This window comes from Entelurus aequoreus, linkage group LG02 (genome assembly GCF_033978785.1).
Source record: "Entelurus aequoreus isolate RoL-2023_Sb linkage group LG02, RoL_Eaeq_v1.1, whole genome shotgun sequence".
NCBI lineage: Eukaryota > Metazoa > Chordata > Actinopteri > Syngnathiformes > Syngnathidae > Entelurus > Entelurus aequoreus.
In genome coordinates, this window is record NC_084732.1 from 90069570 (window position 1) to 90084669 (window position 15100).

The window sequence follows — 15100 nt, forward strand, 5'->3', positions numbered from 1 at the left end:
TCATATTCCATCCATCCATTTTCTACCGCTTGTCCCTTTTGGGGTCGCGGGGGGTGCTGGCGCCTATCTCAGCTGCATTCGGGCGGAAGGCGGGGTACACCCTGGACAAGTCGCCACCTCATCCCAGGGCCAACACAGATAGACAGACAACATTCACACACTAGGGACCATTTAGTGTTGTCAATCAACCTATCCCCAGGTGCATGTCTTTGGAGGTGGGAGGGGCCTATCCCCAGGTGCATGTCTTTGGAGGTGGGCGGGGCCTATCCCCAGGTGCATGTCTTTGGAGGTGGGAGGGGCCTATCCCCAGGTGCATGTCTTTGGAGGTGGGCGGGGCCTATCCCCAGGTGCATGTCTTTGGAGGTGGGCGGGGCCTATCCCCAGGTGCATGTCTTTGGAGGTGAGAAGAAGCCAGAGTACCCGGAGGGAACCCATGCAGTCACGGGGAGAACATGCAAACTCCACACAGAAAGATCCCGAGCCCGGGATTGAACTCAGGACTACTCAGGACCTTCGTATTGTGAGGCACATGCACTAACCCCTGGTCCACCGTGCTGCTGATATATATATGATATTGTAGGTGTTTATTACCCTTTGCATTCATATTTTGCTGTTTGTTACATTTTTGTCCTGTTTTGCTTGATAGTAAAATATGTACAGTATATGGAGGAGCAACGTTCATATGTTGTTAATATTCAGTGTTTTATTGTTCATCGTTAATATTGTAAATCCCTCTTTCTTTATTTTCATGTACATTGTGGGTGTCCCATTCTGTAAAAAAATTTAAAATTCCGTTCCGTTTTTTTGAGGTGGTCTGTCATAACTTTTTTAGAACTCTATGGGACATTGTGACTTTTGGTATTAGTGTTCCTGGAAAAAAAGGGACCCAAACACACACATCTAAATGTGTATATATCATTTACACACACATACTGTACATCTTAATGTGTGTATAACATTTATACACACACTACTGTACATCTAAATGTGTATATAACATTTATACACACATATTGTACATCTAAATGTGTATATAACATTTATACACACATACTGTACATCTAAATGTGCATATAAGATTTATACACACATACTGTACATCTAAATGTGTGTATAACATTTATACACATTGGCCCCCCAGACACATTTTTTCTCTCAATGTGGCCCCCGAGTCCAAATATTTCTGATGTAAATGTAGCAGGTTACTACATCATTTACCTTTTGAAGATACATTCTTCAGCTCGTCTTCTTCTGCTTTCACCTGGCAGTCACAAGAATGGAGCTTAGGTTCACCAATATTTCACTACAAATGTTCAGACATGAGTAGGATCCATGCTTAAGTCATATTGACTTGAATAATGAGGTACGTATGTAACAACAGATAAGAATATACATGCACAATAACAACAGATAAGAATATACATGCACAATAACAACAGATAAGAATATACATGCACAATAACAGATAAGAATATACATGCACAATAACAACAGATAAGAATATACATGCACAATAACAGATAAGAATATACATGCACAATAACAACAGATAAGAATATACATGCACAATAACAACAGATAAGAATATACATGCACAATAACAACAGATAAGAATATTCTTGCACAATAACAACAGATAAGAATATACATGCACAATAACAACAGATAAGAATATACATGCACAATAACAACAGATAAGAATATACATGCACAATAACAACAGATAAGAATATACATGCACAATAACAACAGATAAGAATATACATGCACAATAACAACAGATAAGTATATACATGCACAATAACAACAGATAAGTATATACATGCACAATAACAACAGATAAGTATATACATGCACAATAACAACAGATAAGAATATACATGCACAATAACAAATAAAGTGGTTTTCACTACCTTATTGTTTGCTGAGGAGCACTTTGGAGAACCTCCACTGCCATCTTTCTCGCTGATTTCTTCCTTTCTCCTTTTCTCCTCTTGTCGCTCCTTTTCTTCCAACTTCTTCCTGACTTCCACTTCCTCATACCTGTTCACAAGTCTACAACTTAGAAGGTGGTCCTAGCAACACTTCCTCATACCTGTTCACAAGTCTACAACTTAGAAGGTGGTCCTAGCAACACTTCCTCATACCTGTTCACAAGTCTACAACTTAGAAGGTGGTCCTAGGAACACTTCCTCATACCTGTTCACAAGTCTACAACTTAGAAGGTGGTCCTAGCAACACTTTCTCATACCTGTTCACAAGTCTACAACTTAGAAGGTGGTCCTAGCAACACTTCCTCATACCTGTTCACAAGTCTACAACTTAGAAGGTGGTCCTAGCAACACTTCCTCATACCTGTTCACAAGTCTACAACTTAGAAGGTGGTCCTAGGAACACTTCCTCATACCTGTTCACAAGTCTACAACTTAGAAGGTGGTCCTAGCAACACTTCCTCATACCTGTTCACAAGTCTACAACTTAGAAGGTGGTCCTAGCAACACTTCCTCATACCTGTTCACAAGTCTACAACTTAGAAGGTGGTCCTAGGAACACTTCCTCATACCTGTTCACAAGTCTACAACTTAGAAGGTGGTCCTAGCAACACTTTCTCATACCTGTTCACAAGTCTACAACTTAGAAGGTGGTCCTAGCAACACTTCCTCATACCTGTTCACAAGTCTACAACTTAGAAGGTGGTCCTAGCAACACTTCCTCATACCTGTTCACAAGTCTACAACTTAGAAGGTGGTCCTAGCAACACTTCCTCATACCTGTTCACAAGTCTACAACTTAGAAGGTGGTCCTAGGAACACTTCCTCATACCTGTTCACAAGTCTACAACTTAGAAGGTGGTCCTAGGAACACTTCCTCATACCTGTTCACAAGTCTACAACTTAGAAGGTGGTCCTAGCAACACTTCCTCATACCTGTTCACAAGTCTACAACTTAGAAGGTGGTCCTAGCAACACTTCCTCATACCTGTTCACAAGTCTACAACTTAGAAGGTGGTCCTAGCAACACTTTCTCATACCTGTTCACAAGTCTACAACTTAGAAGGTGGTCCTAGCAACACTTCCTCATACCTGTTCACAAGTCTACAACTTAGAAGGTGGTCCTAGCAACACTTCCTCATACCTGTTCACAAGTCTACAACTTAGAAGGTGGTCCTAGCAACACTTCCTCATACCTGTTCACAAGTCTACAACTTAGAAGGTGGTCCTAGCAACACTTCCTCATACCTGTTCACAAGTCTACAACTTAGAAGGTGGTCCTAGCAACACTTCCTCATACCTGTTCACAAGTCTACAACTTAGAAGGTGGTCCTAGGAACACTTCCTCATACCTGTTCACAAGTCTACAACTTAGAAGGTGGTCCTAGCAACACTTCCTCATACCTGTTCACAAGTCTACAACTTAGAAGGTGGTCCTAGCAACACTTCCTCATACCTGTTCACAAGTCTACAACTTAGAAGGTGGTCCTAGCAACACTTCCTCATACCTGTTCACAAGTCTACAACTTAGAAGGTGGTCCTAGCAACACTTCCTCATACCTGTTCACAAGTCTACAACTTAGAAGGTGGTCCTAGCAACACTTTCTCATACCTGTTCACAAGTCTACAACTTAGAAGGTGGTCCTAGCAACACTTCCTCATACCTGTTCACAAGTCTACAACTTAGAAGGTGGTCCTAGCAACACTTCCTCATACCTGTTCACAAGTCTACAACTTAGAAGGTGGTCCTAGGAACACTTCCTCATACTTGTTCACAAGTCTACAACTTAGAAGGTGGTCCTAGCAACACTTTCTCATACCTGTTCACAAGTCTACAACTTAGAAGGTGGTCCTAGCAACACTTCCTCATACCTGTTCACAAGTCTACAACTTAGAAGGTGGTCCTAGCAACACTTCCTCATACCTGTTCACAAGTCTACAACTTAGAAGGTGGTCCTAGCAACACTTCCTCATACCTGTTCACAAGTCTACAACTTAGAAGGTGGTCCTAGCAACACTTCCTCATACCTGTTCACAAGTCTACAACTTAGAAGGTGGTCCTAGCAACACTTCCTCATACCTGTTCACAAGTCTACAACTTAGAAGGTGGTCCTAGCAACACTTCCTCATACCTGTTCACAAGTCTACAACTTAGAAGGTGGTCCTAGGAACACTTCCTCATACCTGTTCACAAGTCTACAACTTAGAAGGTGGTCCTAGCAACACTTCCTCATACTTGTTCACAAGTCTACAACTTAGAAGGTGGTCCTAGCAATACTTCCTCATACCTGTTCACAAGTCTACAACTTAGAAGGTGGTCCTAGGAACACTTCCTCATACCTGTTCACAAGTCTACAACTTAGAAGGTGGTCCTAACAACACTTCCTCATACCTGTTCACAAGTCTACAACTTAGAAGGTGGTCCTAGGAACACTTCCTCATACCTGTTCACAAGTCTACAACTTAGAAGGTGGTCCTAGCAACACTTCCTCATACCTGTTCACAAGTCTACAACTTAGAAGGTGGTCCTAGCAACAAAGAAGGTTCTGACCTGAGTTTGAGGCTTTCGGCCAGCTTCTCTGCTTCTTCAATGGCTTTCTTGAAGTTGTTGGTGCCCAGCATGGTCATGTAGTATTCCTTTGGAGTCAATTCACAAACACATTTTGTTGACCTACAAATGATATTCACCTATTTCCAGAGCAAAATAACCACTGATGATGACAATAATGTTCATAATATTCCCTTTCAAATGCAATAAACATGTACTTCTTGGATGTTTTAACATTGAAATTGGAATGTAAAGCCTTGAATAAAACAAAGATATATGTAATATTTGTATCCCATTGGGTTGAGTTATTTCTTGCCCTGATGTGGGACCTGAGTCGAGGGTGTGGTTGTGGCTTGTGCAGCCCTTTGAGACATGTGTGTGTGAATGTGGAAATAGTGTCAAAGCGCTTTGAGTTCCTTAAAAAGGTAGAAAAGCTCCATACAAGTATAACCATTTACCATTTACATTTGTGATGAAGGGCTATATAAATAGACTTTGACTGATTGATTGCTATACACTGTCTGTTGAAGCTGATTCCAATCACAAGCAAAAGCAATGAAACAGGTGGTGTCTGTTAAGGACTCTCAAATGTACACAACCAACAGGTGGTGTCTCTGTTAAGGACTCTCAAATGTACACAACCAACAGGTGGTGTCTCTGTTAAGGACTCTCAAATGTACACAACCAACAGGTGGTGTCTCTGTTAAGGACTCTCAAATGTACACAACCAACAGGTGGTGTCTCTGTTAAGGACTCTCAAATGTACACAACCAACAGGTGGTATCTCTGTTAAGGACTCTCAAATGTACACAACCAACAGGTGGTGTCTCTGTTAAGGACTCTCAAATGTACACAACCAACGGGTGGTGTCTCTGTTAAGGACTCTCAAATGTACACAACCAACAGGTGGTGTCTCTGTTAAGGACTCTCAAATGTACACAACCAACGGGTGGTGTCTCTGTTAAAGGGAAACTTCGGTTTTTTTCAACCTGGGCCCTGTTTTCATAATTTTTTCTGTATATGTGAGTGCTGGATAAAACATTTTTTGAGGTCGCGCCAGTATTGAGCAGGGCAGGCAGCCTCCAGCCCAGCTAACGCTCGTACACAGGGCAACTGGCTCTCGTCAAAATTCGGCCTATAAACATGCATTTTTTTCACACTGACAGGCTCAGATAGTTACAATGAGTGTCCGACAACATACTAGAAAGGAGAAATTAACGTATGTCTCTACCTTTAGCTGGAGATCGCTGTTTTTTGCGAGCTGTGTCCAAATCTCACCACGCTACAAATCTCGTTCCGAAATCTCGCGATAACTCGCGACAAAACACCGGTGGAAAAACAGTTACCTGACTGAGGTGAAGAGAGCCATGACAGACAAACAAACAAACTTTTCTATAAAACTAAAATAACAGTCTTCGGTAATCCAACAGAAAATCACTTCAGTCATCTCTCTTCACCTCAGTCAGGTAACTGTTTTTCCACCGGTGTTTTGTCGCGAGTTATCGCGAGATTTCGGAACGAGATTTGTAGCGTGGTGAGATTTGGACACAGCTCGCAAAAAACAGCGATCTCCAGCTAAAGGTAGAGACATACGTTAATTTCTCCTTTCTAGTATGTTGTCGGACACTCATTGTAACTATCTGAGCCTGTCAGTGTGAAAAAAATGCATGTTTATAGGCCGAATTTTGACGAGAGCCAGTTGCCCTGTGTACGAGCGTTAGCTGGGCTGGAGGCTGCCTGCCCTGCTCAATACTGGCGCGACCTCAAAAAATGTTTTATCCAGCACTCACATATACAGAAAAAATTATGAAAACAGGGCCCAGGTTGAAAAAAACCGAAGTTTCCCTTTAAGGACTCTCAAATGTACACAACCAACAGGTGGTATCTCTGTTAAGGACTCTCAAATGTACACAACAAACAGGTGGTGTCTCTGTTAAGGACTCTCAAATGTACACAACCAAAACAATTAAGAAAATGGCCAAATCAATTGATTGTCAACAGAATGATCAGAGATACCTTTATTATCACACTCAAAAGTACTTATACTCACACTCAAATCTTTTAACCAAGTTGTACTTTTGTAATAAATACAGACTTTCTTGGCGGAGGAAACATGAAATAGTCTTCTGGCTTTGTAAGAGCCTCATTCTTTCTTTATGAAACTATCACTTATCTTCTTCCATTGTCATCTGTTGATTGTTTTAGAAAATGCAAATTACATCATTTTAGTTGCTTTCTGCTTTATGTGGCATCACATGACTTCACTTCCTGTTGAAGACACCTCCACCTGTTTCCACTTGACACTTTACTACAATGTGAAGACACCTCCACCTGTTTCCACTTGACTACAATGTGAAGACACCTCCACCTGTTTCCACTTGACACTTGACTACAATGTGAAGACACCTCCACCTGTTTCCACTTGACTACAATGTGAAGACACCTCCACCTGTTTCCACTTGACACTTGACTACAATGTGAAGACACCTCCACCTGTTTCCACTTGACACTTGACTACAATGTGAAGACACCTCCACCTGTTTCCACTTGACACTTTACTACAATGTGAAGACACCTCCACCTGTTTCAACTTGACACTTGACTACAATGTGAAGACACCTCCACCTGTTTCCACTTGACACTTGACTACAATGTGAAGACACCTCCACCTGTTTCAACTTGACACTTGACTACAATGTGAAGACACCTCCACCTGTTTCCACTTGACACTTGACTACAATGTGAAGACACCTCCACCTGTTTCAACTTGACACTTGACTACAATGTGAAGACACCTCCACCTGTTTCCACTTGACACTTGACTACAATGTGAAGACACCTCCACCTGTTTCAACTTGACACTTGACTACAATGTGAAGACACCTCCACCTGTTTCAACTTGACACTTGACTACAATGTGAAGACACCTCCACCTGTTTCCACTTGACACTTTACTACAATGTGAAGACACCTCCACCTGTTTCCACTTGACACTTGACTACAATGTGAAGACACCTCCACCTGTTTCCACTTGACACTTGACTACAATGTGAAGACACCTCCACCTGTTTCCACTTGACACTTTACTACAATGTGAAGACACCTCCACCTGTTTCAACTTGACTACAATGTGAAGACACCTCCACCTGTTTCCACTTGACACTTGACTACAATGTGAAGACACCTCCACCTGTTTCCACTTGACTACAATGTGAAGACACCTCCACCTGTTTCAACTTGACACTTGACTACAATGTGAAGACACCTCCACCTGTTTCCACTTGACACTTGACTATAATGTGAAGACACCTCCACCTGTTTCAACTTGACACTTGACTACAATGTGAAGACACCTCCACCTGTTTCCACTTGACACTTGACTACAATGTGAAGACACCTCCACCTGTTTCAACTTGACACTTGACTACAATGTGAAGACACCTCCACCTGTTTCCACTTGACTACAATGTGAAGACACCTCCACCTGTTTCAACTTGACTACAATGTGAAGACACCTCCACCTGTTTCAACTTGACACTTGACTACAATGTGAAGACACCTCCACCTGTTTCCACTTGACACTTTGCTACAATGTGAAGACACCTCCACCTGTTTCAACTTGACACTTGACTACAATGTGAAGACACCTCCACCTGTTTCAACTTGACACTTGACTACAATGTGAAGACACCTCCACCTGTTTCCACTTGACACTTTACTACAATGTGAAGACACCTCCACCTGTTTCCACTTGACACTTTACTACAATGTGAAGACACCTCCACCTGTTTCCACTTGACACTTTACTACAATGTGAAGACACCTCCACCGGTTTCCACTTGACACTTTACTACAATGTGAAGACACCTCCACCTGTTTCCACTTGACACTTTACTACAATGTGAAGACACCTCCACCTGTTTCCACTTGACACTTTACTACAATGTGAAGACACCTCCACCTGTTTCCACTTGACACTTTACTACAATGTGAAGACACCTCCACCTGTTTCCACTTGACACTTTACTACAATGTGAAGACACCTCCACCTGTTTCCACTTGACACTTTACTACAATGTGAAGACACCTCCACCTGTTTCCACTTGACTACAACGTGAAGACACCTCCACCTGTTTCCACTTGACACTTTACTACAATGTGAAGACACCTCCACCTGTTTCCACTTGACACTTTACTACAATGTGAAGACACCTCCACCTGTTTCCACTTGACTACAACGTGAAGACACCTCCACCTGTTTCCACTTGACACTTTACTACAATGTGAAGACACCTCCACCTGTTTCCACTTGACACTTTACTACAATGTGAAGACACCTCCACCTGTTTCCACTTGACTACAATGTGAAGACACCTCCACCTGTTTCCACTTGACTACAATGTGAAGACACCTCCACCTGTTTCCACTTGACTACAATGTGAAGACACCTCCACCTGTTTCCACTTCACACTTGACTACAATGTGAAGACACCTCCACCTGTTTCCACTTGACTACAATGTGAAGACACCTCCACCTGTTTCCACTTGACTACAATGTGAAGACACCTCCACCTGTTTCCACTTGACACTTGACTACAATGTGAAGACACCTCCACCTGTTTCCACTTGACTACAATGTGAAGACACCTCCACCTGTTTCCACTTGACTACAATGTGAAGACACCTCCACCTGTTTCCACTTGACACTTGACTACAATGTGAAGACACCTCCACCTGTTTCCACTTGACTACAATGTGAAGACACCTCCACCTGTTTCCACTTGACTACAATGTGAAGACACCTCCACCTGTTTGCACTTGACACTTGACTACAATGTGAAGACACCTCCACCTGTTTCCACTTGACTACAATGTGAAGACACCTCCACCTGTTTCCACTTGACTACAATGTGAAGACACCTCCACCTGTTTCCACTTGACACTTGACTACAATGTGAAGACACCTCCACCTGTTTCCACTTGACTACAATGTGAAGACACCTCCACCTGTTTCCACTTGACTACAATGTGAAGACACCTGCACCTGTTTCCACTTGACTACAATGTGAAGACACCTCCACCTGTTTCCACTTGACACTTGACTACAATGTGAAGACACCTCCACCTGTTTCCACTTGACTACAATGTGAAGACACCTCCACCTGTTTCCACTTGACACTTGACTACAATGTGAAGACACCTCCACCTGTTTCCACTTGACTACAACGTGAAGACACCTCCACCTGTTTCCACTTGACACTTTACTACAATGTGAAGACACCTCCACCTGTTTCCACTTGACACTTGACTACAATGTGAAGACACCTCCACCTGTTTCCACTTGACTACAATGTGAAGACACCTCCACCTGTTTCCACTTGACTACAATGTGAAGACACCTGCACCTGTTTCCACTTGACTACAATGTGAAGACACCTCCACCTGTTTCCACTTGACTACAATGTGAAGACACCTCCACCTGTTTCCACTTGACACTTGACTACAATGTGAAGACACCTCCACCTGTTTCCACTTGACTACAACGTGAAGACACCTCCACCTGTTTCCACTTGACACTTTACTACAATGTGAAGACACCTCCACCTGTTTCCACTTGACTACAATGTGAAGACACCTCCACCTGTTTCCACTTGACTACAATGTGAAGACACCTCCACCTGTTTCCACTTGACTACAATGTGAAGACACCTGCACCTGTTTCCACTTGACTACAATGTGAAGATTTTAGTTAGTGCCCTTTTTTAATGTGTCTTGTTTTCCTGTTAGCATTCAGGCTAGCTAGCAAGCTAACATACATGGTTATCATCAACAGGTCACGCACACACTTCATGTGTCCTGGGCTTCAAGGTCAAAAGGTGAAAGGTCGTACCGACTGCTGCTTGAAGTCTGCTCTCTTCTTCAGCAGGTCGTACACGGTCAGGTACTTCATGTAGAAGATGTAAGCTTTCTCCTCGTCTCTCTCCAGGCGACACTCCTCTGCTGCCTTGAACAGTTTGCAGGCGCTCTGAACATAACTGAACATATGTACAGTGTTATGTCAATATACATATATGTACAGTACATTGATGTGTGAACATATGTACAGTGTTATGTCAATATACATATATGTACAGTACATTCATGTGTGAACATATGTACAGTGTTATGTCAATATACATATATGTACAGTACATTCATGTCTGAACATATGTACAGTGTTATGTCAATATACATATATGTACAGTACATTCATGTCTGAACATATGTACAGTGTTATGTCAATATACATATATGTACAGTACATTCATGTCTGAACATATGTACAGTGTTATGTCAATATACATATATGTACAGTACATTCATGTCTGAACATATGTACAGTGTTATGTCAATATACATATATGTACAGTACATTGATGTGTGAACATATGTACAGTGTTATGTCAATATACATATATGTACAGTACATTCATGTGTGAACATATGTACAGTGTTATGTCAATATACATATATGTACAGTACATTCATGTGTGAACATATGTACAGTGTTATGTCAATATACATATATGTACAGTACATTGATGTGTGAACATATGTACAGTGTTATGTCAATACACATATATGTACAGTACATTGATGTGTGAACATATGTACAGTGTTATGTCAATATACATATATGTACAGTACATTCATGTGTGAACATATGTACAGTGTTATGTCAATATACATATATGTACAGTACATTCATGTCTGAACATATGTACAGTGTTATGTCAATATACATATATGTACAGTACATTCATGTCTGAACATATGTACAGTGTTATGTCAATATACATATATGTACAGTACATTCATGTCTGAACATATGTACAGTGTTATGTCAATATACATATATGTACAGTACATTCATGTCTGAACATATGTACAGTGTTATGTCAATATACATATATGTACAGTACATTCATGTCTGAACATATGTACAGTGTTATGTCAATATACATATATGTACAGTACATTGATGTGTGAACATATGTACAGTACATTGATGTGTGAACATATGTACAGTACATTGATGTGTGAACATATGTACAGTACATTGATGTGTGAACATATGTACAGTACATTGATGTGTGAACATATGTACAGTACATTGATGTGTGAACATATGTACAGTACATTGATGTGTGAACATATGTACAGTACATTGATGTGTGAACATATGTACAGTACATTGATGTGTGAACATATGTACAGTACATTGATGTGTGAACATATGTACAGTACATTGATGTGTGAACATATGTACAGTGTTCCATGTATAGATTGAAGGGTGTCACAGACTTTCTTGTGCTGATCTTGTCTGCCTTGACTTCAGCCTTCTTGTTGAGCTCTCCCAGGTTAGTGGACAAGTACAAGTCCTTGGCTCCAGTGGACACAGCAGGCATGTTGTTCAGTCACAGGTGCTCATCCTGGCAAATACACACACACTAGGGTTGTACATATACCACTACTGGTACAGTATTGCAGTACTATACACACACACACTAGAGTTGTACATATACCACTACTGGTACAGTATTGCAGTACTATACACACACACACTAGAGTTGTACATATACCACTACTGGTACAGTATTGCAGTACTATACACACTAGGGTTGTACATATACCACTACTGGTACAGTATTGCAGTACTATACACACACACACTAGGGTTGTACATATACCACTACTGGTACAGTATTGCAGTACTATACACACACACACCAGGGTTGTACATATACCACTACTGGTACAGTATTGCAGTACTATACACACTAGGGTTGTACATATACCACTACTGGTACAGTATTGCAGTACTAATCAATCAAAAACACTACTATACTCTGTTTGGAAAGTACCTGTTCCACATATTTCTTTGTTTTTAACGGCCATGACAGTGCGTCGTCACGTGGTGACATTGCTGGTTTACAAGCGGAGGAGCGTGTTCACACACACAGAGTACTTACAAGCAGACACAGTGTGTAGACAGAAAAGGGAGAATGGACACATGTAGGTGTAAAAAGTAAAGATAAAGGTGAAGTTATAACACTCAGGAAGAGGTGCTTTAAGACATGGCTAGCTAGCTAGCAGCTAACATCCACCCACAGTGTTTTAACTACTTCTAAATCACTAATCCTGGTCTCCATGGTGACAAATAAAGTATGTTTCTTACAAGTATCATTATCATTGGAGGACAAGGAATAGCTAAACATGCTTCACTACACACCTTAGCTCACCGGCATCACAATGTAAACAAATGCCATGGGTGGATCTACACCTGACATCCACTGTAATGATACCAAGTACAGTAGCATATCTAGTCGATACTAATATGATTACGTTGATATTTTTTAGCATCACAACATCTTTTGTTTTTTAAAAATGTATATTATGTTTATAAAGTGAGTAAATGTGTCCCTGGACACACGAGGACTTTGAATATGACCAATGTATGATCCTGTAACTAGTTTACAGTCATTAGTGGTGCAGGTGTTAGAATAGTGACTAATAACTAGTTTACAGTCATTAGTGGTGCAGGTGTTAGAATAGTGACTAATAACTAGTTTACAGTCATTAGTGGTGCAGGTGTTAGAATAGTGACTAATAACTAGTTTACAGTTATTAGTGGTGCAGGTGTTAGAATAGTGACTAATAACTAGTTTACAGTCATTAGTGGTGCAGGTGTTAGAATGGTCACACATAGGTAGTTTACAGTCAAAGATGGACTTAATGCCAACATTTATTAGTCAAAGATGGACTTAATGCCAACATTTATTAGTCAAAGATGGACTTAATGCCAACATTTATTAGTCAAAGATGGACTTAATGCCAACATTTATTAGTCAAAGATGGACTTAATGCCAACATTTATTAGTCAAAGATGGACTTAATGCCAACATTTATTAGTCAAAGATGGACTTAATGCCAACATTTATTAGTAAAAGATAGACTTAATGACCACATTTATTAGTCAAAGATGGACTTAATGCGAACATTTATTAGTCAAAGATGGACTTAGTGCGAACATTTATTAGTCAAAGATGGACTTAATGCCAACATTTATTAGTCAAAGATGGACTTAATGGCAACATTTATTGGTCAAAGATGGACTTAATGCGAACATTTAGCGCTAACAGTTAGCAGCTAGCTTAGCTATGATGTTTACTATTAGCTCACGCAGCTAATGTGAGACGTTAAACAAACAAGCACACTTGGCGATAAGACCGCGACATGTAAACACGCTGACTGATAATGTTTACTTGGAAATACCTTTGTTGACACCTTCTTTCACTCCAAATACTTTCTATGACAGCTAATTCCTTCCTCGTCTTCGTCTTCCTCTTCCTCCTCCTCTTCTTCTTCTTCTTCTTCTTCTTCTTCTTCCTCTTCTTCTTCCTCTTCTTCTTCTTCTTCTTCTCCTCCAAGTGTTGCTGGGCGGCGCCACTTTTCACGCGCTATGCTGCCACCTGCTGGACACAATGTGCACACACATAATAAGGATTATTTAACATGCAAAGCTATTAAAAAAAATGCACATTTATCCTCTCTTTTCAGAACAGATTGTTCTTCTGAAATATTGTTAATAAAAGTAATGCACTGACAAACAGAAAAACAATCAAGCAGGAACTCCAAAAAGGTCCTCCTGAAGTTTCTGCAAATAAATGATAAATACATTCTGATTTTGCTGACCAAAATATGACTGTTTACATGATAATATTATTAGGTTAGGTTAGGCATACAGCTAACACTGATAATGATAAACAAATATATTTGTCATTGACATTTGTCTAATCAATCATTGACATTTGTCTAATCAATCATTGGCATTTGTCTAATCAATCATTGACATTTGTCTAAATGATTGCTGTCAACTTGTCTTGAACAACACTGCCCTACTGTACTCATTATTTATGTCTCGCAATCAAAATGTATTGATCAGACACACAAGGTATTGATCAGACAACAATCAACAATGTTGATTAGTTGTAATTCGTAAATATTACTAAAAATAAATCATATATTTTCCAACAACATTAATTAGTTGAAGCTCATTAACAAAATGTAAATATTGCATATTTTGAAAAAGTCTGGACAGGCCTAATCTTATGCAATAATATTCATCCATCCATCCATTGTCTACCGCTTGTCCCTTTTGGGGTGGCGGGGGGTCGCTGGAGCCTGTCTCAGCTGCATTCAGGCAGAAGGCGGGGTACACCCTGGACAAGTCGCCACCTCATCACAGGGCCAACACAGATAGACAACATTCACACACTAGGGACCATTTAGTGTTGCCAATCAACCTATCTCCAGGTGCATGTCTTTGGATATAATAATATTATTATATAATATTATTATATAACAATATTATAATATTATGATATATTATTATAATATAATATTATTAGAACATTGATACAAAGGTGTGTTTGTATTATTGTTGACTTGTAGGGTTTTATGAGCAATGTTGAGCAGAACAATGTTGTTTGTTGACATGATGAGGAGAGTGCAGTTGACC

General features: G+C 40.4%; 1 protein-coding gene across 2 annotated transcripts in view; it reads right to left on the reverse strand.

Moving 5' to 3' along the window:
- LOC133640711 (ubiquitin carboxyl-terminal hydrolase 8-like) overlaps positions 1 to 14003 on the reverse strand; it is a 40826-nt gene extending 26823 nt beyond the window's left edge. For both annotated transcript variants that reach the window (XM_062034292.1, XM_062034285.1), the window contains exons 1-6: positions 13855 to 14003; positions 11884 to 12011; positions 10430 to 10574; positions 4543 to 4628; positions 1914 to 2043; positions 1219 to 1261 (exon numbers count right to left, since the gene is read on the reverse strand). In XM_062034292.1, coding sequence (XP_061890276.1) covers positions 1219 to 1261; positions 1914 to 2043; positions 4543 to 4628; positions 10430 to 10574; positions 11884 to 11987 — 508 coding nt within the window. In that variant the 5' untranslated portion in view covers positions 11988 to 12011; positions 13855 to 14003. The remainder of the gene's footprint in view (positions 1 to 1218; positions 1262 to 1913; positions 2044 to 4542; positions 4629 to 10429; positions 10575 to 11883; positions 12012 to 13854) is intronic.
- Positions 14004 to 15100: the final 1097 nt, after the last annotated feature.